Genomic DNA, 25,365 nt, shown 5'->3' with positions numbered 1-25,365 from the left:
CACCATTTTTGAAATTAACATTTCAAGGGTTCGGGTAGCTCTTCGTCCCAATCCACCTTGGCTCGCCATACTTCCTGCGTCAACATCTTCATGGCGAACACCACGGGAGCAACGAACCCAAGCGGATCGTATACAGTGGCCACCACACTTACGAGATTTCTTTTAGTGGGTGTGGCGTGCAACTGAATTTTCTCTCCCACCTTGAAAGTGAACGCGTCGATTTCACTGTCCCAAAGAATACCTAGGGCGCGATCCATGGGCTTTTGGCTAAATCTAAATCCAGTTTTGGATTGGCCAAGCCTAATGGTTTGAGCGCTGCTAGGACCTTTCTTGACGACGATGACCACTTGGTGAGATTAAAACCCCCCAGTTGCAACAATGCCTTTAGCTGGCGGGCCCGTTTTATTGCCTTTTCTTCCGAATTGAACGAATCCAAATAGTTGTCGACGTAGAAACTTGTTCTTACACTGGCTGCTGCGTCTGGAAATCTCGTTTTGTTGCCTTCGGCTGTTTTGTTTAAGGCGAACAAGCAAGTCAACGGTGACGAGACGGCCTCAAATACATGAACTGTCATTCTGTACCTAAGCGCTGACGACGTGTTCTTGGCGACCGGTATAAAAATCCAAAGGCATCTTGATCCTCCTCTGGAACTAGAACTTGATGATACATCTTATCGATGTCACTACTGATGGGAATTTGGTGCTTGCGAAAGAGCAAGATTATTGCAAGTAAGTTTAGGAGGTAGTTCGGGCCACGAAGAAGATTTTTGTTCAAGGAGGTACCTTCACACTCTGCTGAACAGTCGAAGACCACTCGTGTTTTTGTCGTCAAACTCGTCGAACTTTGAACACCATGATGAGGCATGTAGTTTGTCTTCGGTGTTCTCCATTTAGCTTCTTCGGTTGATAAGAGACGAGCATGGCCAAGTTTTATGTATTCTTGGATGACGTCGTCGTGACGTTTGGCGTAACTGGAATCTCTCTTGAATCGCCGTTCGATTTGGAAAAGGAGGCTGAGCGCCATACTGTGGTTGTCCGGCAATTCTGGGTTGTCGGTTTTCCACATCAAACCGGCTTGATGGTGATTCTCTATGTATCTGGAGGTCCTTTTCAGGATCTCCTCTCCTCCACGATCTTCTGCTGACATGAGTGTAGGAGGCTGCACAGAGTCTTTCGCCTCCAGCCTCCAAAAACGCTCGACAAGTTCGGAAAGGTTCCTTTCTTCTTCCTTCAATGTGATGTGAGCTACATAATGGCTTGTTTGCTGATGTTCGCTTTGCGGGCCCACTTTGCCTCCCAAGCACCATCCAAACGGTGTGTTGAAAGCCACCGGTCCAGTTGACCCATCCATTGGTTTACGCGATTCGCTGTGGTCGTGAGCGTCTGCTACATCGAGGCCAATTAGAATCGTAACTTGGTCTGATTGGACTTCTGGGAGCTTCAGGCCTTGTAGATGAGGGAATGCCTTTGCTTGTAAGCCCGAAAAGGTTGGATTTTGAGCAACCTGTAGATTGTCTAATGCATAAGCTCTTCTTGCTTTGAACGAAGTCGACCCGTCTCGCGAACTGATGAAGTCTACTATGTGAGCATTGACTGGAGTAACTCCCCCGTCGTAAGAAGTCACGTTGATCTTCGTTGTTGGCCCGGATAAACCTAGTTTGGTTCTGGCCACATCACTTCGGATTAAGGTGGAGTCGCTTCCGCTGTTTATAAATCCAAAGGTATCGAAGACTTTCTCTCCCTGTTGTAGACGAAGAACAACAATTTTAAAGAGCACTCGACGTGGTGTGTCCGACCCGGTGCGTGATAATGCACCAAGGAAGGCTTCGTCGACTTTGTTGTCGAAAGTCACTCTACGTGGTGGTTTCGATTCTGGTGTAGTCTTGTAGTTACTGGAGGTGCTTGCATTGGCTTTTGTGGAAAACTCGGAACCATGAAGCAACGTCGAGTGCGCCGGATTCTTGCATCCTTCGACCGTACATCGAATCGATTTCAGTCTGCAGAATCGGCTGGTGTGCTTTCCTGTGAGACATAGGAGACACCGACCTGCTTTAAAGACGGTCTCCGCTCCTTGTGTTGGAGACATCTACCTGAAGGTGTTGCACTCTTCAATTCTTTGGATTGGCTCTATGCAGACAAAGCACGTTGGGCTGCCATTGGTTTGGCTAAACGAGGTTGTATTGGGTGTGGGTTCACCCGCAGACTTCCCCCTTTGTTTGCAGCAAGTTTGTTTCAGACGTTGAGGGGGTGACGTGGTTGATGGTAGAAACATAGGAAGTTGCATATCCCTTCCCATTTCTCTTGGGCACGACTGGTGGTGGTGGAAGTGCTGAATGACCAGCCATCAGTTTTGCAAAATCTGAACCCCGCTTCTCTGCAATGTTCTAAAAGGCTGACTGCCTGTGGCGGTGAGGATGGGGTATACTGCCTTGCGGTCATCCTAAAGCTTCGCGACGCTGAGACAACATCCGTTGTATCGACGTGTCCAGCCGACCTTGGGATGATACATTTTCACCCTCGGGGCATTGTCTACACATTTTTGTACACGTCTGCTTTATAAGGTATTTTAGCCTGTCGAGTTCTTTGGACTGCGATTCGCTAGTTCTCTGAATGGCCTCTAGTCTCTCTTCGACTTTCTTTGAATTTGACTCGTTCTCTTCCACCATTTGGCCCGTCGCAGACTTGAGTCGAATATCCTCATCTTCTTTTCGACGGTTGCTAAAAATTTTTCGTTAAAACCTCCTGGATCGATTGTAGAATTTTTTCGATCGCGTGTAACGATTCACTTTGCCGTCTGGCTTGCACATATGACTTCTTAATGTCTTTGACGATGTTTGACAAAAGCTCCCCATGTCGGTTTCAAACATCTTGCGTTTGGCGAGCTTGGGTTTCGAGCTGTTGGATCTTTACAGATACAGTCGAATTTTCTCTTTGGCTTGCTTTTGTCACTGTTGAGTTGATAGTGACTGACGATGCAAGTGACGATACAGTCGACCGCAAGGCTAGATGTTGGTCGATCTCTGACAGTACACTCTAGTGGTCTGTCGTGAACTGTACTTCCCAGCGTTCACACTCGGCTCGGAGTTTACCTGGTAGATTGGTGACTGTCTCCACATATTTCTCGTGAAGTTCCATAGTATTATCAAACCGGCGTACGAGTTCGGTACGCCATATGCTCAATTTGCCTTTGTTGAGGCGAATGCCTTGACGATGTTGACGGATACAATCGTGGATCCTGGTCGACAGCGTGGTATGCGCTCTCTTCCGTAGACCTTGTGATTGAGTAAGACTGGGAATTGATGAGTCGTGACTCATGTTTCCAAAATGGTGATCGGGCCCCGACTCTGCGATTTTTTAGGCCATTTCAGATTCTTCCTTGGTGGGTTTTGAGATGACTCCTGTACTTCCTCCATGGTGAACCAACCCCGACTCAGCGATTTTCAAGGCCATTGTAGGTTCTTCCTTGGTGGAATTCGTGGCGATTCCTTGGGTCTCACTCACCGTGCAATTGAAGTGAGGAAGCACCAATGTAGCAAATGCTTTAAGATACACAGGATGTTGATGATATCAACGGATGCAGTTCGAACGGTTAGTCGACTAGTGTGAACACGAAGCGTGGACACCACGAGGTCGATACAGTACAAAGTTGGACAGCTGGAAATGGAGGTTTACACTATTCGATTTCCAGAGTCCCGGGTTTCGGTACCATTTGTTGCGTCTCTCGAAAGAGTAGCAATGGCTTTACAGTCCGACAAGTCTTAAAGCCCCTGGTTCCCCTGTCTTGTAGAAGTATGAAAACTAACGAAGTTTAATGGACTGTATTAAAACAGAAAAAAGACACTTTGTTGGACAAGTTTGGAAGGGATTTCGACACCTGTGTTCGATTACAAAAGAACACAAAAAGAACACTGATCTGGATCGACCCGTACGTCCTACCAAGAAAACAAAAGGAAAAACAAAAGCTAGATAAAATGATAAGGGAGCCCTCTAGGGAGTCTTGCCCTTACCGATCAAATCGGTGACAAAGGTGGTCTCTTATTTTGTCGTTTTGAAAGGTCTCAACTTCCCTCATGTCGGTTTCCATCGATACCATAGAAATTGCTATCGGTTCGGAGGTGTCAGGTTGTGTCTCGGGAATATCATTTGGAGTGGCGTTATCTGTTGTAGGGGAATGTCAATGGGTTGAACTTTCTGTGGAGAGGAAGAAATGTCCAGGTTGGGAGTCCACCTTGAGAGTGGATCTTATAAGCCACACTCAAGAAATGCTTTGGAAACCGGTCTACTGGTACGGGTGTAGGGACGGGGATTTCTGTTATTGTCTCTGTCTATTTATTGGTTTCCATAGCTGGTTGGTATGGAAACTGGTAGGATCTTCGTTTCGTCTTAAAGTTGGGCAATTATAGCTATAGTGGCTTTCGTCGTCACACAGTCGGTAAGTAGGCTTCAGTCCATCGTTTGGAGAACGTGATTCGCACAATCACCCAAGTGGCAAGGACAGGGTATAAGACGTCATCCTTTACAACTCGATAGCGCTCCCGCCGAGCTTCAATTACAGTTCCAAATTCTTTCAGGCGGGTTTGAAGTACTCCCAAGTCTAAATTCTGTGGTATTCTTGCTATTCGGACAAATTTCTCCTGAATATTGCTATCCGTGAGGACAATTGAAACTTTTTTACTCTCCAATTCTGTCCTGGTGATCCCGCTGTTCTGGGACAAATATTTGTGGTGTATGCCTCTTACATCAACGAAATTCTAGAACAGCAACTAGGCCTAAGAGATCTTGTGGCTCACCCTTACAACAACGCACGAACCTACGTAACACAGGCATACTCAAATCTCAGCGGTTGAAGCCCGAATTCGACATCTACGCTATTAATCCACTTGGCAGCCATTGTCCCTCAGACAATGTAAAAACGGGGCCAAAGGGAAGGGGAAGGTCACCATACACTAAGGCACAAAATGGCAAGATCAGTAAATGCATTGATTTCCCAACGAATTCCAAAAATCAGTATAATATTTTAGGGTACATTGGAACCCGTGTCACATATTAAGCTGATAGAAGATTTTATGCATTGTATTTCCAAATGAACTAGGAATAAATTTATATACAATGTTGTTTTTACATTTATACGTAGAGAGTGCAGTTTTAGTTGCAGGGGACTAATGTCTACTGCTTCCTCATCTTCTTCAGGTGGTGGATAGCTTTCTTCGGTTTGAGATGCCAAGTGTATAGCTATTACCTTGGTGGTTCCTTGGATAGCCAAGAGCTTCATCTTCCAATTAAGGTTGTTCCACTGTCTTCCAGGAAGGCTCAGGGCTAGGGATATTGCGTCGTTGCTCGATAGCCAAGAACCGAGTGAGCCAACGACTAGAGGAAGTACAGAGCCGAGGTGTTTGTACTTCTCTATCTTCTTATCCCTGGCATACTCTAACCCTTCTGCGCTGCTTAGAGGCACCGTTACATCAATGATGATGGCACGATTTGTCGAGGTTACTACGAAGTCTGGTCGCACTCCAGGGGAGTCAACTGCCCGATTTACAGAGACGGAGTGGTCATGTGCCTCTGCCTCTGTTACCATGAAATCCAGGATAGAATTGTGTCGATTAATTGAGATAGCTGAGATGACTTGGCAACACCAGACGACATGGTCTGTTATTTCCAATTTTCCACAACCAAGACGTTACGTTTTGACTGTGGACTTAGATCCTGGACACCCTCTGACTGGTAGTCTTCCGAATCTGGCTTGGTGGAGGTAAGGCCATTCTTGAAACGTTAGGAGGGTTCTGCAGGAGAGGAGTAGACCAATGACCCCGGGCCATTGTAGACCAACGGCAAAGTGAACATCTACAGTTTCCACAAGGATAGGGCAGGATGAGATCCTCCCCTGCAATTTCTGACTGCCCTATGAAAATGTTTTCATCGCTACTGCTGTCTGCACTACATGCTTTTTCGCACACCGCATGATGTCTTTTGGCTCTGACTCGTTCTTCACAGATAAGATTGCACGACTGTCAATAGTAATTAGTGATGATGGTCCGACCATATTTTGATTTCAAGTGATCGACGGCATTTTTTACATGGTGTTGGAGCCATATCTACCATTTGGGCAGAGAGAGCACTTTAGAGTTGAAGGTACGGGAAAGGGAAGCTTGAGAAAACCGTCTAAGCCGTTGTAGAAAAACAACACTGGTGAACGATTGCCCCGTTTGACAAATGCCCCCTAAAACTAATGCCCCATTTACTAATGCCCCTTGTAAAAAATAACAATTGACCCCCATTTTTTGTTTATAACTTTTATGTAAAAAACAAATGCTTCAATAAAATATAACTGGCTGCTACCTTGCGATTGTTTGCATTGTTGATTGGGGAATTCTTTATGCGTATATCCAAATGTCGCAGACTGTCGACTCAGCAATCGAATTTAATTAGGCCTAAATACGTTATTGGTACCAGCGTATGGGACTCGTCCCTTCTTTCTAGGAGTGACTGTCCGTACGTGACAGACATACTCTTGGAGAAAACGGTGCTGGAATCGTTCAGATTCCAGCAAAATTGTATCATATTGCGTGGCGGTTATTGCCGCGGACACATGATTTATACTTCTAGATTTATAGATACGAAGTCCCGATGAAAGATAGGCAGCTCTGGACAGGCAACGGACGTCGTGGGCAGACTTTTGCGAAGTGGACAGCCCGATGCAAGAGGGGAAAGACCGAACAGAGGAATGGTAGGCACAGACAGCAGATGACGCCAATCGGTACACGGGCACAGCCAGCTGATTACATACTCGGCAATGAAGACGGATGACGGACACAGCAAGACAGCAACGAGACCAGCAGAGGGACACGGGTGGTAAAGATCGGGCATGGCAAACGACAGCACCCGACACGGCAAGGCAGAGATGAGCACAGCAACTCCGGGCGACGAACACAGCAAGGCAACAAGCGGAATTTCCAAACAGGGAGTTTCCGTAAATGAAGAGTCGGCTCCGGGGGTCTTCGGTGAAAAATTGTGTGCAAAAATAAACGTGTTTTATCTGTTGAATGCCTATGAACGGAGGCTATTGTTATGTTGAAGAGGGGGAATTAGTTAAGGGGGCATTAGTTTTTGGGAGGCAAAAGTCGGTGGGGGGGGGGGCAACTGTTGCACGGCCGGGGGGGGGGCATTTGTTAAAGGGGGCAATCGTCGCTATCCCCATCATTTCCACACTTAGCTTTTCTTTTTTGGTTTTGATAGACCCAAGTTCGGCTTTTTCCGCTTTAACCGTTTTATTTGTCCAGCTCAAAATGCTGCGTAAATATATTTGAAATCCATTTCGCCCGGGACATACTTTACCTGAATTTTTTCCCAATGACTCCCAGCAACAATTACAGGAATTTTATACATTTTCCCGTGGTTTTCATATACTATTCCGTTTCCATGTTTTTGTAAGAAATTATCAAGAAGCTTCTGGTTTTTAATTTTGGCTACTATTTTTTTGGTGTGGTAATGTAAGCCAGTTACCGTCAGCTGGTCATCTACTATCCCCATACCCATGAAGGAACGATGAATTTCTATTTTTAAAGGAACGTATTCAACGTCTTTGAATCTGAAGAAAATTGTTTCTTTCTCTCTTTATTTCCAGTTTAAAAATGGGGTCTATTATTTTGTGCCAAGCTGAAGATGGATATATTTTTATTTAGTTTTTTGTTGGAGCACTTACAAAAGAAATATTAATATGAAATGTATTGAAGATAAGTAATAGTGAGTGAAGATGAGGTGAAGAGTGAACTAAATGGGTTCAATACAGAAGACATATTATTAAATCTTTTTATGAAATTTTAATTAGAAACAGACAAAGAGAAAACCATTTAATATTATTTTAAATTTAACAGTGCAAACAATATTAACTAGAAAAAGAGAAACAAAATGAAACAAAACTAATTGAAAAAATTGATGCAAAAACTAAAAAAATTTACTAACAAGCTAAGAAGAAACGAAATTATTCTAACTGAATGTAATACTATTTTCACTTTTGAAGTGCATTTAATATTATTCAAACAAAAAACTAATGGGAAAAAGAAAATAGAAATAGATAAATAGAAGAAATTATGAAATGAAAAATTAGCTGAAAAATTTTTAAAGTTTGTTATAATTTTGGAGCTGTCAAAAAACACGTCCGGGAGCTGACCAGACCGGGTGAGTTATTCGTCGTATGGTGTCAAATGTAAAATACTACAACAGCAATGACCTCCGCCCATTTGAAAAGTGTTATAAATGTGCAAAGCTCATGCGGAATAATAATCTGAGTACTAGATATTGAATGACGTTTGAAGTTTTTTTTTAAGTTTTCCGCTTTCAATTCACTTCTTCGGGTGGAACAGTGGTGGAATTTAAATAAATGAGAAAACCATGAAATGGAGAGAACTGAATACCAACGAGTTCGATTTGAAATGTTGAATGTTTGGATTTGCGGCCTTCAGGCGCCTCGCGCCCTCGTTCGCAGTTTTAATTGCTGTTGCAGATAGAACCGTGCTTCAATATACATTTACGTTTATTTGCCGCGTTTTCAATTACAATTTACATTTACGTAAAACCAAAAAGTGCAGATTCCAGAGTATTTTCTTATCGATTTGCCTCTGAAATTTGCACACAAGCTACTCTCTAGATTACAGAAGAAGAATTTATTAATGTTTTATTGGGGTTCCCAGTCTAAACACCGGGCGATCGTAAAATCATAATAGATCATAAGTCATGTAGATTGATCAGTGCTCCTAACCACGGAAATCTTAGTAAAATGCGAAGATTTATCCGGGTATTGGATAGAAACCAGGGTGCATTTTCTCTGAAAGTAGTCGGTATTTATTCATTTCACAACTTCAAACCGCTTTGGTAAAGTCACAATGGTAAACCAAAAAAATTCACCATTAAGCAACTGATGGTTTCTGTTAGACTTGAAACAGTCACTAAAACAGACGATGTTGTGTAAAGCTCATGTAAACATCATTTTTTTCGTTAGGTTGTGCACTAGATTAATCCTTGTTAGATGAAACATAAACAAAGTCTAGGCCAAACGAAATTGGTAAGTTGAATTAGTTAGTAGTTAGTTCTTAAATTTTTGTATTGAACTCTTTCGCTTAGTTGAAAAAAACACGATTCGTTAACTAATACTTCAAGATTTTCAGCCTTCGATATCCATTGGAACGAGTAACCAATCGCTTGCTAAATGCTGAACCAGCAGATAATGCCAACCACTAACGGAACACTCTGTTTCAGTTCTTTAAGAGAATCTGCTCTTGATGGAGCTGTCAAAAATTGGGTAGCCGGTGAAATAGGACTGGAGAAATAGGACTGAAATTTTCCAGTCCTATTTCTACCGGAGAAATAGGACTGGGAGAAATAGGACTGACTTTTATAAACTCAAAGGACAGTCCTATTTCTCCATGGCATCAGTCCTATTACTCCTCGGCATCAGTCCTATTTCTCCTTCGAAAAAGTTCTATTTCCTTTACTTTGTTCCAGTAGGAACGATGAGCCTCCAATCCGGTAGGCAACATATTTCGTAAGAGCGTCGGCATATATCTATTTCCCTTTTTAAAAAACCGACGGTGTTAACTCATTAGTTAAATGGGTCACAAAACTTTTTTTTCTTATCCTATTTTAATTTAAATTGCAGGAGAACGTGTTTAACAGTGTTTCATCTTCAAACTTCAGAATGCCGTGACCAGGATTCGAGCCTGGGTTACTACGGATCTGCGTTATCAGACCCCAAAACGTAGGGTCCTAACCACTAGACGATCACGGTAAAACTCAATATATTTTGCATATTTTAAATCCTCCACATGATCATTTTATGGTTCATCACTATATTGTATCGGTGAAAACAAAAAACTAATCGAATGAAAAAAAGCAACGCCAACAGCATCACGTATTCCCAAGGGCCACCCATTCAAGTACTAACGGGACCCGACGGAGGGGCTGACGAGACCGGGTGAGTTCTACTTGACCTTGGCCGTTGACAATGTTAACTGTAAAAGTAACAACGTCTGTTTCGAAATTTATCTGGTTGGAATTATCTGAAAAATTCTCTATCTTAGCGTTTAGGCCTCGTTTACTACACCAAAAACACTTAGTAATCGTGCATGATCAAGTAAATGTTTGAATTTTCCTTGACGCCTTTTATATTTAAAGAAATAGAACATTTTTAAATCAAATGACATACCTTAAGACAAATCTGCCTACTGAATGGATCCCGTGAAATATGGTACAATTGATATTATAGGTTCTGCTGCTCAGGGGACGGCGCGAACGCCGTCCCCCACAACCAAATATTGTACTCCCGAGTTAATCACATTTTGATGGGATCACCCCCCTTCCAACTTTGCTATTTTAAAACGCGTAGGATAGGACCTAAGGTGTCTCGCGCCGGAATTTTATTCGTGTACAAATGTTGCCCCAAAATTATCGGGTTTTTTGCATTAGAAAGAAAAAATAATGCCCTTTATTTTTCTCATTTTTTATTTAAAATCCGTTCAGGATTCTATGAAATAAGTCATAGACATAAAGTATTGGGTCACCCCTAAAACAGCCCACATAGATTGTACCTACCCGCTGCTTACCCTTATGATATGGGGATGGCAAAAAAAATTCAACTGATTTTTTTACCTAACTATTTCTGCCACCTTTGCCACCCCACTCTTGATAAGAGCTATCTATTGCTGTAAGATTTTTAAACTTTGACTGATTGATCTATTTTCCTCGTAAATAATTATAAAAGGCTTTCATGATTTTAGAGAGGGGAGGAGGTGTGTGAAGCAGACTAAACTTTGCATTGAGCGTTTGATGCTTAATCTTCGTCAAAACATGTAATCATTGGTAACATTTTTGTTGCCGATTATTCCAAGAACAAGCTGTTATAAATGAATAATTTTAAGTTGCTACATTTTACCCCGAATACGACTAGTTTTTGCCAAACCAAGATGGTGGCCATTTTCTTACCACGCCAATTTCGCATTCTTTCTCGAAATATTTGTTTAAATAGTACACTCTTTGTAACGCACCTTATACATTATTACATATTTTACCAGGGTCTTTAACATCCATGACTAAATCATTATTTGTAATAGCTTGCTGAATGTTAATTATAAAAACAAAAAAGCAAGCTTGCTTAACAATGACCGCAGCGGATTCCATGACATTATATTATAAAATATATTAAAAATACTAAATCAGAAATGTCAGAATTATCAATTTCCCCCGAACAAATTCCGTAACAAAAAAAAATACTAATAAAAACAATCTCTTGGGAATTCAAAAAAAAATGGTCTAATAGAACAGGGTATCTTGTTTAAGACGTTCAGGATGCAATTCGACGCTCCCAGGATTTGAAATCCGAGAACCAGCTGAACCGTCAGAATCGTAGACGAGTACACTACCGAGGTGACGAACCCCTGAATGAAAACCATCTAAACTTTAAACAATTAACGGTAATGAAAAGTAATAATAATACAAAATTAATAGTTTGCTAGAACAACCAATGGCTATATCGTTAACACTCTTTTTTTCGCACTTACATATAGGTTGTCCTATATCAAAACACGAATTGTCAAACCTAAATTTTGAAGTTTCGGTTAAACAAAAACCACTAGAGATGCTAAGGCAAAGACGAATTCATTCGATGCTAAAAATCTTTTTTATTTACAATCCACTAAGATGCAGAGGTACTATTTTACGAGCTATTTCCAACGTTTCGTTTCCAATGATGCCAAGTACCAAATAACCGACAACAAGCAAGAACAGCCAGTGATAAGAATAAAAGGGGGGCGAAAAACAAAACAACTACCGAAGCATAACTAACACAAACACAGTGTACATTTTGTAATTAGACGAAGATGAGAAATTTTTCGGATGATGTTGTTATTTACTAGTTAAAAGTCAAAGTATAAATAAACAAAAACAACTATGATGAAATCCACATACCCATCTAATCGCTATTTGAATCGCAATTTCAATCTTACTTCCATCTTTCAACTGTTATTTAAGCCTCTTGAATCCCGCACCGTCTGTCCCCAAACGTAACTCTTCGTAAAGCGAGGGCCCCACTTCTGTGGCTGGAGCTACTTGAAGAGCCTCTTGCCTCCAACCCCCGTTAGGTGTCGCCACCTCACCGGCATCATTTACTACCTCATTTTGAACGATTTGCAACGTATCGTTGCAGGCCTGACTATTTCCTCGAAAAGGGGCATTGTCGAATCGCATGCCTCCAGTCAGCTTGATGCCGATTATGTTTTTCTTGCGCAAACAATACACGCCGCAGACCACAGCGCAAACAATCAGGATAAGTGCAACGACGACGCCCACAGCAACTCCTATTTGCGGATTATCTAAAACAAAAGAGAGCAGTTTATTTGTTTGTTTCTTCGGCTTTATTATGTTTTTCTTGTCTTTTTTCTGCTTTTTGTTTTTGTTTTCTCCTTTTTTTTGCCAATTTCACCGGCAAACGAGCATGCAAGACGTGGGTACTTACTAGAATGGGTGCTTGTTGAAATAATATATTTATCACTCAGGGTAAAGACGAGAGGCTCCGTCAAAGTACTTGTACCGTCACGATTCCCAGCTTTGACGACTAACTCGTACGGCAAGTTTTCTTTCAGACCGACAAGATTGAGCCATGTCAATCGGGTGTCATTCTTGTCCGTTTGTTTCACGCCTTGAAGTCGCCAGAAAACCCTGATTTTCAAACAAGAACAAACAGAAAATGGGGGAGGGTGGGTTAATTATTGTTTTATGGTGAAAGACAGGCAACAAACGTGTGAACTTCAAAATTTTCTATGGATATTTCCGGGTTAATTTGTCATACACGCAACAGACGTATACAACGTAAAAGCCCAGAGTTTATTTAAATTAATCTCTGACAGAGAAAGGGTTTATTTTTTACCTGTACAACTCGACGGTATCGGGATTCTTAGCAGGTGAGTCCCATAAAACTTTGACTGAGTTATCTTTTTCAAGTTGAATTCGTACATTACGTGGTGGGCCTGGAATACGCTCTGTAGGTTTGCGAAAAAGAAAATATATGTACACATACAGTATATATTTATGTTATACAAATACTTTCAAGTTGTGACAGGGCTTGTTAATTGAATAAGTCGTATAAAATTTGATGGGTAATGCCTACCTTTGCCTTCGTGGAAACACGAAATGATAGGTTTCGTGTACGTGAGGGCGCACAGTTCAATGCTGGAAACTGCTTCACCTCGACACCAATCCAAGCAGCGCCGAGGTACGCCCCATTGGGTACAGCAACCACGATGATCAGAGCCATCTGTAAGAACCATCAGCATGCAATAACCAACTGTTTGTAGTCGAGAGTACACGAGCCCTTACCAGCTGCGCATCGCATGAGCTTGTGAAAATCACCGATGCATTCCGGCCTGTCAATGACGCTCTCAATGTCCAAAAACAAAGTGCACGCGTCCATACAGGTGGATGTCACGTTTTGCTCTTCGCAGCATTTGGCCACATTCATGACGGACGGAACCTGCTCAAGAGAGAATAATTTAGTATGAGGCAAATGCAACAGTTCCACGCAACGTTGTATACTGCTTTCTGACGCGCTTGTAGTTTCATGACTTGCGCGAAAGTGCCGAAATTATTTTGGGCGTTACAGTAGTAAACGCCGGAGTCGGAGACATTCATGTTCTTGATCATCAATTGCATAATGTAATTGGCGTCTGGCTCCTAAATGTGCACGAAGCCGTACAAGAAAAAAAGAAACCGGTCAGTTCAAAGGTTGTTATTATTTTCGATTAATTGTGCCTCGTATATTCATTACGCGATTCTCACGAAGAATTCGAACTTCGTATTTGCTGCTGTTCGTGATTTTATCCATGGCGCTGGAATCTCGGCTAAAACTCAGCTTCGGAATGGGATGCGCATCCACTTCACATTCGAGGGTGACGTCGTCGCCTAGTGTTGCCATAGTGATGAGCGAGCCTGTTATGCTGGGTCGACCTGGAATCGATACACACGAAAAGTAACGAGTCGTGGAGTCAGTTTTGGAACTGCTGAAATCCGATGGAAGAAAAAAAAAATACGCACGTCCAATGATGATGCGTTTAAAAGCTTCTGATGTTTGGCCGTAGCCATTGTTTGCATAACACGTAATGTGATTCATGGATCGGGTGACGTTAGATAGCACTGCCACCATGTGCCGCGTTTTTTCCTGCTGTATGAGAACACCGGAAATGTAAAGCGAAACGGTAGGCATGGGCGTGCCCATTGCGACGCAAATGACGGTCATGCTGCCTCCTTCAAGGACAATGTTCATCGGGTGGATTGTCGGCACTTCTACAACCGCCTCGTACGCTGGATCGGTCCAGGCCATCAACGTTTCAGAAGGCCGGCTCTCGCCATTGTCGTTTGAAGCCGTGACGTAGAATATGTGTTGCGAACTGGCTGTTAGATTATCCAACCTGTAGGAGGTGATGGTTGTCGACGACGAGTTGAAAGATTTGTCGTCTCTCTTACGGTAGTAGAAACTGTAAGTGTACAGATTTTACAAAATAAAATAATAATTAAAATGAATAAATCGCCGACTGTGTGCGGATATGTGGCAGAACCAATATGAAACTAACGTACGTGTAAGTGAGTCGATCAGTTGGATGGACGAGTGCCGGTTGCTGCCATGAAACCGTGATGTAATCGGCACTTCGGCTGGTTACCGAGATTCCTTGCGGCGCTGATGGGACGGCGGAAATCGTTCCATTCGACAAAGCTATTTTTCAAAAAATGCAAATAATTAATAAGGGTATCAACTTGGCTGTTGTCCTTCAATTCCCTTTGATAAACTGATTAAGTGCGAAAAGAATGATCGGTAACTAGAAGATAATGCCCTTGTAGTGATAACGTATTAAGGTTTACGAAACGTCGCGAAAAAATGTTGCCCAAATTTCAATTATTTCGTACTAGTCAGAGTAGGGAAAAAAATGCACACCTTCTTTAGTGATGTTGATTGTAATGATTGAAGACGGTAACGACGTTCCATGGTCATTGGCTGCCAATACGAAGAAATTGTAAAGCTGTTTTGATTTCAAGTTGTTGATGACTGCTTGAGGTTGAATAACGTGCATTTGTTGATCCATCTCAAAAGCAGTAGCTATCGCTTTCGACGCTAGCTCGTCTATCATGGAATAATGAACGACGTAATGGTTGACGCTGCCATCGAGTGGTGGCTGCCAAATTAGCGTCAGACTGTCATCCGTGATCGAAGTGGCATGTAATTGTATAACAGGACCAGGTATCAATCCAGTACCTAATTGTGTCGTTTCAATTCCAAGGATAAATGTAAGCCGAGATCGTAATAAGTAAGGCAACCCCCCATCCCAAATTTAGAAAATAAATAAATGAAAAATAGAGCATGTACCTTCCTCGAAACACTGGATGACGTTTCCAACGTAAGGAAGGCACGCAGCAGCCGTGATGACTAGCTCCTCTGTCACGTGACCAGTGCAAAAGCCAAGGCAAGCCTGCGGGATGCCCCTTCGTTCGCAACACTGGACGTGATTCCGTCCACCAGCACCGCATCTCAAAAGTTTAGGAAAGTCTTTCGTGCAGCTCTGAGTTAATTGCCTCAAATCGGTCAGCTTGGCGCTGTAATCGCACAAGGGCATGCATTTGCCGCTGACGCCCACCATGTTGCAGCAGGCCGTGACATTGTAGGCCGCCTCCGACGACGTGGCCTCCATTAGGCCGACGGCGGTGCGGAAGAGAATTCGCGTCGAAGGTTCGCCGATTCCGTGCTCGTTGACCGCAGTCACGTACACTTCGTACTCGGTCGAAGCCATCAAATTCTGAAGGATGTATGGCACGCTTTTGCTGTTGATCGTTTTGTAAGGCGTTACATTGCCGTCGCTCGTTGGTCGATAGCGGATGTTGTACGAGACCACTGTTTTACCGAGGACCTTGGGCATTTCCCATCGTAGAATGGCGAATGTTGGATTGATGTGGGTGACGCGGAAGCCCATGGGTGGTCCCGGTAAGACACCATAGCCTTGTAACAAGCAGTTGCTTAACTCACTCATATACTGAATGCAACGGAATTGATTATAATCCACTCGCGTGATGTTTCCGGTACACAACTGAATGCAAGGATCTGGCAAACCACGCGATCTGCAGCACGCAGTGTGATCAATGCCATTAGCCAAACAAGAAAAACTATCGCTAGCCCATGGGGCGCAAATCATCAAGTCTGGTAGACTAACATCGGCCGTGCGAACGGGATCACAAAATTTATCCACACATCTGTCGGAAAATATTCGTTAAAAACGTGTTAGTATTTGGCCAGTCTGTTGTGTCGCACAATGTGACAGACGATTAACGTGATGACATAAAACGTGCCTGCTGTGGTAGACGCCCTTCTTAGTGCAGCATTCTTTGATATCGGGAAGGGCGGGTGCGGTCATGGCAGGCGTTTTGGTTTTCTTCGGTGATTCCGTCAAAGACCGAACTTTTTGCGAAGGCAAACTGCTCCCTCGATTGTTGTGGGATGTCACCTGAAATAATACAAACAATCATTAACACGCGTTACTTTACATAACTTCGGAGAAGGTCCAAATGACGACTTATTGCCGTATGAAAATGTCTTCAATTCGGAAGAGCACGTAGCTAAAATACGTACCGTGATCTCGTACATGGTAAAGGAATTCAAGTTGTCAACCGTCGTCGAGTTTTGATCGGCCGGGATCTAGAGTTCAATAAACGAATAATTCAGTTGAGACCAAATAAGGTATTTACTACGTATATGAACTAGAAAAAGCTGTCGAGGATTTTATTTTAAAGATTTTTTGATTCTATTTTTTTAGATTGCGCAGAAGCTGGAATTTTTCTTGTTGTTTTCCCGTAACGACTAGCAGGTTCATCGACTATGTAAAGGGAAGTCCCTTAGGCGACTGGTTAGCAATTTTACCGACCTTGATTTGCATGAAGAACGGTTGCTCTTGCAAGCTCATCGACCCGTTCCTATCACTCGCGTCCTTTTCAGCACCGCCAGTGAGCCCTGTTTTCACTTCCAACGAATCGAAGCCGGGCAGTGCAGAAATGTTAACATAGTAGTGCGTGACGCTACCATAGTTCCTCGAAGGACGAGTCCATGAAATTTTCAGGGCTTTATCAGACAGGATGTCAACTAGCACGTCCTCGGGAGCGTTCGGCAATATCTCTGCATTCATATTGTTTTTTTGGTTAATTTTCTGGCACATACTGAATTCTTAGGCGGAAACAAAGGGCCAGGTGATTACAAGGGTGGGTTATTATCATTATTATTACTTCTATTGCATAACTTGCTATCATCGAAAATGGAAAGGTGTGGCAAATTGTGCTGATGACCTTGAACAATACACCGACGGCAGAAGGCATAAGGCAAACTTTTAGAAACTACAGTAATCAATGCTTGCATGATTTGTCTGGTGAAAAAGCCACCAGTTGGTACTGATGTTCATCAAGATTTGCCAGCTGCTCAGAGACTAGTGGAACAAAGGAAGCAAACGTGCGCATTGCGGAAGATTCGTGGCCTCTCTGAACGCCACCATTTTCATCGGTAATTGCCCTGATTTCTGTCTAACATTGAACCAAGAGTGAAATGCATTCAATAAATTACCTATTCCTTCTGCGATGCAAGCCAGAGTTTTCTCTGTGTAAGCAGAGCAGGAAACGTGCGTCCGAATGTCATCTGTCGGTATTGCGTATTCACCGCGACAAATGTCCTGGCAAATGTCGGGCACTCCTTCTTCGATGCAACAAGGGACGTGATTCGTACCGTCTGTTCACAACAAGAATAAAACAGAATAAAAAATGATGATTCAGCTATGAAACTTGTTGATCGTATTTTGCTTGATGAAAAAAACGGATAAAAAAAGCACATTGTGGTAATAGTGAATAAAAGAGCTATACCAGCCATGCATTTGACGATAGCCGGGAAATCGGACTCACACTGTTCCGGATCTTGACCAGTAGTGCCGTCAAGTATATTTTTTAAACTGCAAAAGCCCATACAGGCACTGGTCACGTTGTTCAAGCTGCAACATTCCGTATAGTTGTGATTTACAATCCGACTGGAAGTGGAATCAATGGCGGCTGTTGTGGAGGAATTACCGTTGGGCGCCGTATTGGTATTGGTAGGCGGCTGAAGTTTGCTAGGTACAACTTTCATCATGCGGTTAGAATAGGCTGACTAGCGATTTCGAAGTGGATAGTAAAACGTTAGGCTTACCATAAAGAGAATGGAACGAACGCAAAATTGGATTGCTGTTGATTTCACAAATGTAGGTGCCTGTGTCCGCTGCTCGGGCAGACTTGATGACTAAAACCCAGACGTCTCCACCTTGCGTAACAACAAATTTAAAACAAATCATTTGGCGCAATTCGATTTAAAGAAATATACAGTATATATATTTTTCGTTATAGTAACACTAAAAGAAATCAATTAACACAAATTACCTGATGAAACTGATCCTGGTACTGCGGGTGCTGCATATAACGCAGACCAAAAATAAAAATATATTAAAATTAACAAGAACAGAAAAATAAAAGAAACACGAAACATACGTATACATATATACATGTAACACAAAAAAAGCACACACACGGAATTTACATAAGGCAGTCAAGCGCTTAAAAATAAAAATAGATGAACGACGTCGTTCTATGTGTTGCAAACTGAAATTGTTTAATTTGCTTACCGGAGTCATGGAGAACATCGAAACGCAAGTCTGATGTGACGCGATTCTCTCCCGCCGTAAGAATACGAGGAGCCCCTCTTTCTTTATCTTCCCTTTTCCAAAGGAGCGTGTTGGATTCTAGATTGCGCACGACACACGTGAGTAGAGCATCCTCGCCCTCGAAAACGTGGAGCGGTTGGCGTATACTATCTCGTAACGTAGGTAACGCTATAGGGACCAATAGGAAAACAATGAAACGTTTAAATCGTCACTCAGCCACGTGAGGTCAAATTACATAATCACACCTATGTGACTACACGCAATGAGATTCGTGTTTCATTTTTATTATAGATGAAGAGAAAATGAGTGCAACAACAATGCTTACCATAGGCTACCGCAATAAAACTTATTGCGGCCAAAAGCTGGAGCTCCATTTGGAACGATGTAGTTTAATTCAACTGTGAAACCAAAGAAAGATATTATGTAGACTTTTTAACGTAATAGTAAATCGAACAGAACAAACGAAGAGGGCACCCCTTACCGTTTGTTCTCTTCTGCTTCTTATTAGAAGAATAGAAAAAATACCATTAAGAAGAAATTAACTAGCGTACCATTTCATTTATAAGTAGATTAGGGTGCATTAAAATAGCAATACGTTTCAGGTAATAACTTAATGCAGTAAAGAAAAATCAGTGCGCGTTCCGGTATCAAAAGCAAAATCTGTCAATAGCCTTGCGAACAAGCTTCGTTCCCATGGAATTCAAATAGAAATTTCGTTTCAATCGGATGCAATTGAAAACGAAAAGCAAACGCTTTACAAAGAGCCTATTTCGTATCGCGATGAGAAGGTCGGATGGATAATCTATGGCAATAGGGGGAATATGAGAAATTGTTCGTCGAACATTGTTCAACTAAAGTGTGCTGAGCACAAAAGAAATCAGGTCAAGAACATTAGAAACCTTAACTTTAAAAAAAAACTGAGCCATCGTAACCATAGCAGTTAAAGCAAAACTTTATTACGCCGTTTTCGTTTCATTTCGAGGACTAAGAATCGTTTTTATATTTTCTTGATTATCATACCGAAGGTCTTTTATATTAACTAGATCGTTTCAATTTGGGAAAAGTATCGAAAGAAAAAGAAATTGTGATTTCTTTCGCGGCAATGGAGTTTTAATAATTCCAGGAATAAAGGTCGTGAAAAATGCATACAGCTTGATACAATGCCAAAATCCGAATTACAGAACCTCTTACAGCCTGCGGCAACTGCTCGGGCCTTGGAGACCTTGACGGGAGGCTATTAGCATTCGCTTGCGGAACTCTTTTTGTTTTAACATTCAGTGACTTTATTACCTCAAGGACCTGCTCAAAAGACAAAAAAAGAAGAAAAAAGAAAACGAAGAAGAAGAAGAAAAAAACGCAGGTAGAATTGGGCGATTGGACTGACATTCGCCTTGACGTGTTCAGTTCTTCAGGTGGAATGACCGCAACTCGCAACTATGGATTCGACAGGTAAAACAAAATAGTTCAATGGAATTGCTCAAAACGCACAACCTCTAACAAGCATTGAGTTACTGTTGCTGTTGCATAAATGACATAGAAAAGCTAAATCCTTCATGGGCCAAAGTCAGTGGACACTTTGCAGCTTTTCGCTTAATGGCTGGTGAAAAGAAAAAACAACGCAAATGAAATGTTTTGTTGGAACTAAAATTAGGTTTGAGGCTATCGTGCCAATTGGTTCTTGTAAACTTTTTGTGTTGGTTAGTGCTTTTTGCCTGGGCGCTTCTCCATCACTTTTGCTTTCTTTACAGGGGAAAATAATGTTAAACATGAGTTTACGATCCACCTGGCGTTTAAACACTTATAAATTGGACCTTGAAATGACAGATTAGCTTTTCTCGCTTTTTTTTTTATTAACAAGGTGAGAAACTGACGTCAAAGAACTGCGAATAAAATTCACGGACACCGATATTAAAGACGCGGTTGTTAACATTTCGCTAGTTTACGTCAACGTTCTCAGTACGACTATAATCAGTTTTTCCCTGACTACCAGTGGCAAAATGCTGTATAATTTTAAAATGTGTAACTTGTCACTTACCTAAAAAAGAACGTAGCTGACAACGAAAACGATTTTGCTTAGCTCTTTGATTAAAAAAAAAAAATGTATATTCTGGTGTAGTAGAAACAGCAAAATTGGACGGTACCAACAGCTTGTATAGCTGGATACCTGTATCTGTTGGCTGAAGAGTCTGGCCACCGACTGGGGTAGTTTCCAACGCTCAACGCAGATAAGTATGTGTGTGCACCTTGCGGACTGGTCAGGACCCAAGGTCTTCCCAATCATCGGCAAATTGCACCGTGTTACTGCTGTAGGCGGCAAACGTTAACTGAACCGCCAAGGCATCGTATGTTTGTGTTTGCCAACTTCTTCGACAGAGTTAGTTATAGTCCACATTTTTGAGGAACAAAAATTAGAAAAAAAAATGGCAGCAGTGCCAGCGTAAGCAAAGTGCAATTAACGAAGCTTTGGTTTTCAGTGTATTTATCGCGTTGAAGTATGACTGCCTGTGACGAACACTATACACGGAAAACGCATTGATTTGAAATGCTGTTATCACATCATTCTAATGGTAGGGCAAAACTTTTTTTTCCCTTAAGAACACAGTGTTATTAAAAATATAAAGAAATTTGGTGACAGTGTGCTAAAAACGAGTTGAGAGGTGACGTGCGTACTATTAATTGCCAAGTATCTCGCGTTAAGGTTATAGGATTAGCTAACTTTGAAAGCCACAAAAAAAATACAGGATGAATAACGAAACGGAGGTAGTTGAAAAAAGAGTAGATCTGATGAAGGTCAACCCACTCCCTCCCATCACACACACACTTACACATGCACACACACACACACACACACACACTCAGACAAACAGTGTTCTTCTCTCTCGCTCTCCCTTTCTTCAGGTGCAAACCAAGAATATACCTCCATGCGCCAGGTCAACGCACCCTCCTCTATCTCACAAACTCGTCCCCTGATACTGGATCATCATGGAAAGAGACGATGTTTTCGTTGCAACCGACAAGGTCGTGTGCAACATGTATATGTGGATGCCTAAGTCGTTACCTTTTATGCTGCGTTTGGCGACTTAGCAGAAAGGCCCAATATGTGAATTACAACTACGCTGCGATTCAGAAGAATACTGCTTGCTAACTCAGACTGAAAGATGACAGGATTTTTAAATAATCCTGCATTTTTAAGGCTTCCCTCAGTTATTTTAAATAACGCAATGTACTTTTTATATTACAGATTGCTAAGGGAATTTGTGTAAAGAACAGTAAATTCGATGAGACGTAAAAGGCTTTGTCAAAGTCAATGCAGTAACTGGAAAGCCTGTACAGTGAGCAAGCTGGCCAGCGACATGAAGAAAGAAATACTTGACCTTGGGAAAGTCAAACCGATCGAGTAACATAAAAGCAAAACAAAAAGCGAGGTCAACATGCGCTCTTGTTTTGTTTTCGACTACGCTACGACATCTCAGTATGTGCGATATGACAATTTGACTAACTTCCAATATTAACAAATGCTGTCCAAATTACTTGTTATGAATAGCTATAAGAGTATGGAAAGGGGGGGGGGTCAAACCGTAAAGAAAGTGTAAATCGAAAATCTATATTAATCAGTTTAAACAAACAGTGCTAGAGGAGTTTCAAGGTTACACATTAAAGCGCGTAGTTTTTCACTTTTACGTATCAGTTGAATGAGCGCAGCTTTATTTGACCTTGCAAATTTTAATGGAAAATTAAGATTGAGTTCAGAACGATAGTTTCACTAATTTATCCAGAAGTCAGCGTTATAATAATGTAATATTACTACTTTACAAGCACAAGGCAAGAACCACAGCTCAGTTCAGGGTAGGGTACATGCGGGTCAATGACTTCCCATTCAAGGTGTGGCATCGCCTTCCCTCGTCGTTCCAAGCAAGGCATAAGCAATTTAGGGGTTAACAAACTAACCAGTTAAATTCGAAATTTATAATACACCGCGACTTCTAAGAAATAATATTGGTGGGGCCAAGTAAGGAGATACCCTGATTAGGGCGGCTGATGGATAGGGTTTCTCCATTACCGAGTTCAGAATTTTGAAGGCTCTATTGCATAATAAATGATTCTATTTCTAAATGACGTGCTCAACAGCGATGGCATTCCGGCATGTTTTTTTTTTTTTTTTGCTTATTGCAAACATTTTCTATTTGGTGAGGAGAGATATGGATACAATTGATCGTTGAGGCACAATACATTTTTCTGAACATAACTATTTCGTGCCAGATGTTTTTCTAAATTATGAAGTCATAATTCAGAAACAGCTTTGAATATTTCAACTTAATGCAATAATCTGATCAATTTTACTTATGCTACATAAAATTTGCATACATTTTATTCCTTAAATTTTTACTATTGCCGTATGATTGTATGTAACTGTACAGCACCAAAATAAAACGTGCACGACTTCGTATTAGCAATAGAGGGCAGAGTCGTCATTAGATACCTGACATGCATTGCACTTCTCATATATTACATGAATGAATAGAAAATCATTGAATTGAACTGATTATTTGAATTAACTTGCAAAGACCTTCCAAGTAATTTGCATCGCGGGAGTTGTGAGCTGGGTAGACATGAGCGAAATCGATCATGCGAATGCGTACGTTCAAAACACTGCTTCGTTCTTTTAACAAATCTGCGTCATATACAATAAGCAAAGATGTGGCGTAGAACAAGAAGTGGCGTTGCTCTTCGAACCACATGCGAATAGCGTTCAATTGTCGTAGAATCTCTGCTAGTAATCGCTTTTCCACCACTTTTGTACTATAATATTTAAAACTTTAGCACTTTATTACAACAAAACAGACGGAATGCATTTTACTGTTACCTGTTGAAAAATAACCGGAGAGCTTAAAAAGAAGTCAAGAAAATATAGAAATGATTAAATAGCACATTAATACTTAAGTTACCATCTCTTACGGTGTCACTATTTAGGCTACGACCATAGTGTTTGTCCAGTTTTAAAACTTGGTCAGATGCCAAATCATAGATATTCATGCCAGGTACACAAAATGCAAGTGGTTGCTTTGTACCACTGTATTTCATCTACTGATTCAAATAAAATATCACAATAAAGAAAATAGAGGACAGAAAATATGAAGACTTGTTACATTTTCTGCAAATTGCTTCTCTGGAGAAGAATAAGGATCCCACGTCTGACGTCCGATTTTGATATCTGCAATGCATGGTTTCAACATATCTGAAGCTATGTCTTCCATTTTGATATAGTAATGAACTGGCAGAGTAAACTCAAAATGTTATTGCAGAAAAACCCATGTTAATTTAAACCTAAGTTGTCTTACCAGCTGTATCAGAAACAAATTGATGCAAACCAAAAAAGTTGGGAATGAAGCACTTAAGTTTTGACAGTGTTGGATGAGAAGAATGAAAAATTTGCTCGTAAAACTCTATTTCGGTTTTTCCTCTTTGATTATTTTGGACTGGTTTCATAACAAAACCATCAATATGCTTCAACATTCCTATGAATAAAAAAAAATCAATAAATAAAAAATAAAATACTAATTTAATTCCATACCAGTGAAGTTTCCTTTTTCATGCCTATGGCCAGCAATTTGATGCTGTAATGGAACAGCTTGGTCAGGTAATTCAGTCACAGACATAATCGAGAATACTTTTTCCTACAATTTTTGGTTTGCAGTATGAATCATGTGATTATTACTTGAAAATAAAAACCATTATGTTTCTAGTAGCATTAACTAGGAAATTCAACAGTATTAATCAACGAAAAGCTTTATTAATAAATCGTTATCTTGACTGTCGTTCACAAAGCGGACACAGTAAAACTTGGAATTTTTACATTTACGAAACCAACTTGATCTCGCCGTCTCGGTAACATAAGCAAAACGGTTTTCGAAGCCTCTTCTCTCTCAAGCCCGTCATTTTCTTTCGTTGAATTTTCTATTTAGCGCTCGGTCTCGCGACGATCGGGCACGATTTTGGCCGAACCACACGGCTTGTAAAAAAAAAAAAAAAAGGAAAAACCGGTACGGTTCGGTACTTTTTTTCTAACAGATCGCATCGCGGTTTTATACGGTTTGCACCGCAGTTTTATACTATTTGCACAAGACAAAAAGGCGAAAATTGGGTTTAGAACAACTTGTATTTTCTGAGTTTTCAATTTTTAAATTCCTTGAGCCATCCAGCTCTAAAGTAAGAGCGCAAGCAGATGAGGGCTTCAAAAGGCTCTGGGCCTAGACTCATTCAAGCAATCCCCAAAACATCTTTTCCCGTAGTGAATGCGCTCTCACTGCTTGCGCTAGTGGCAGGCTGGTCGCGAGGCAATATGTACTACTTAGTACATAATCGCGCCTACAGTTTTCTTTATGGGGAAAGTGTGTGTTGTCGCCCCTAGGGCTTTGATTTGGTTGCTTTAATGGTTAAACCGTTAAAGTTAAACCAGTTAAACAAAAATGCGTGCAGCGCATGTCTTAATTTTTTCGAAGCGAGTAATATGAATTCGTTTTATATAAATTTATATTTACAATACTATGATAATGTATATAAATACTACAATATAATAAATACACATGTATACAGTGTATTACAATTATATA

At 41.3% G+C, this 25,365-nt stretch overlaps 5 protein-coding genes across 5 annotated transcripts; all 5 read right to left on the bottom strand.

The window, feature by feature from the left end:
• Positions 1–241: 241 nt before the first annotated feature.
• LOC130703072 (uncharacterized) lies at positions 242–574 on the bottom strand. Its single transcript, XM_057524692.1, has one exon. The coding sequence runs from the start codon at positions 572–574 to the stop codon at positions 242–244; it is 333 nt and encodes a 110-aa protein (XP_057380675.1).
• LOC130703071 (uncharacterized) lies at positions 571–2,085 on the bottom strand. The gene has a single exon (XM_057524691.1). The coding sequence runs from the start codon at positions 2,083–2,085 to the stop codon at positions 571–573; it is 1,515 nt and encodes a 504-aa protein (XP_057380674.1).
• A 1,268-nt stretch (positions 2,086–3,353) lies between these two features.
• On the bottom strand, positions 3,354–6,101 carry LOC130703070 (uncharacterized). Its single transcript, XM_057524689.1, has 4 exons — positions 6,077–6,101; positions 5,692–5,843; positions 5,130–5,559; positions 3,354–3,538 (listed from the first exon to the last, which is right to left on the bottom strand). Exons 1-4 carry the CDS (start codon positions 6,099–6,101, stop codon positions 3,354–3,356), a joined length of 792 nt encoding a protein of 263 aa, XP_057380672.1.
• A 5,550-nt stretch (positions 6,102–11,651) lies between these two features.
• On the bottom strand, positions 11,652–19,152 carry LOC130703007 (Ig-like and fibronectin type-III domain-containing protein 1). The gene is made up of 20 exons (XM_057524630.2): positions 19,080–19,152; positions 18,716–18,922; positions 18,474–18,503; positions 18,247–18,357; positions 17,928–18,179; positions 17,635–17,796; positions 16,949–17,196; positions 16,657–16,722; positions 16,377–16,531; positions 15,403–16,280; positions 14,974–15,291; positions 14,619–14,754; positions 14,079–14,518; positions 13,813–13,991; positions 13,581–13,718; positions 13,365–13,518; positions 13,156–13,302; positions 12,916–13,027; positions 12,505–12,707; positions 11,652–12,361 (listed from the first exon to the last, which is right to left on the bottom strand). The coding sequence occupies exons 1-20, from the start codon at positions 19,126–19,128 to the stop codon at positions 12,012–12,014; spliced, it is 4,335 nt and encodes a 1,444-aa protein (XP_057380613.1). The 5' UTR covers positions 19,129–19,152; the 3' UTR covers positions 11,652–12,011.
• A 4,074-nt stretch (positions 19,153–23,226) lies between these two features.
• LOC130702991 (inositol polyphosphate multikinase-like) lies at positions 23,227–24,575 on the bottom strand. Its single transcript, XM_057524616.2, has 6 exons — positions 24,327–24,575; positions 24,094–24,270; positions 23,902–24,026; positions 23,701–23,836; positions 23,619–23,640; positions 23,227–23,554 (listed from the first exon to the last, which is right to left on the bottom strand). The coding sequence occupies exons 1-6, from the start codon at positions 24,409–24,411 to the stop codon at positions 23,281–23,283; spliced, it is 819 nt and encodes a 272-aa protein (XP_057380599.1). The 5' UTR covers positions 24,412–24,575; the 3' UTR covers positions 23,227–23,280.
• Positions 24,576–25,365: the final 790 nt, after the last annotated feature.

The sequence above is a fragment of the Daphnia carinata genome, chromosome 5 (genome assembly GCF_022539665.2).
Source record: "Daphnia carinata strain CSIRO-1 chromosome 5, CSIRO_AGI_Dcar_HiC_V3, whole genome shotgun sequence".
Lineage (NCBI taxonomy): Eukaryota > Metazoa > Arthropoda > Branchiopoda > Diplostraca > Daphniidae > Daphnia > Daphnia carinata.
This window is presented reverse-complemented; position numbering and strand designations above follow the sequence as displayed.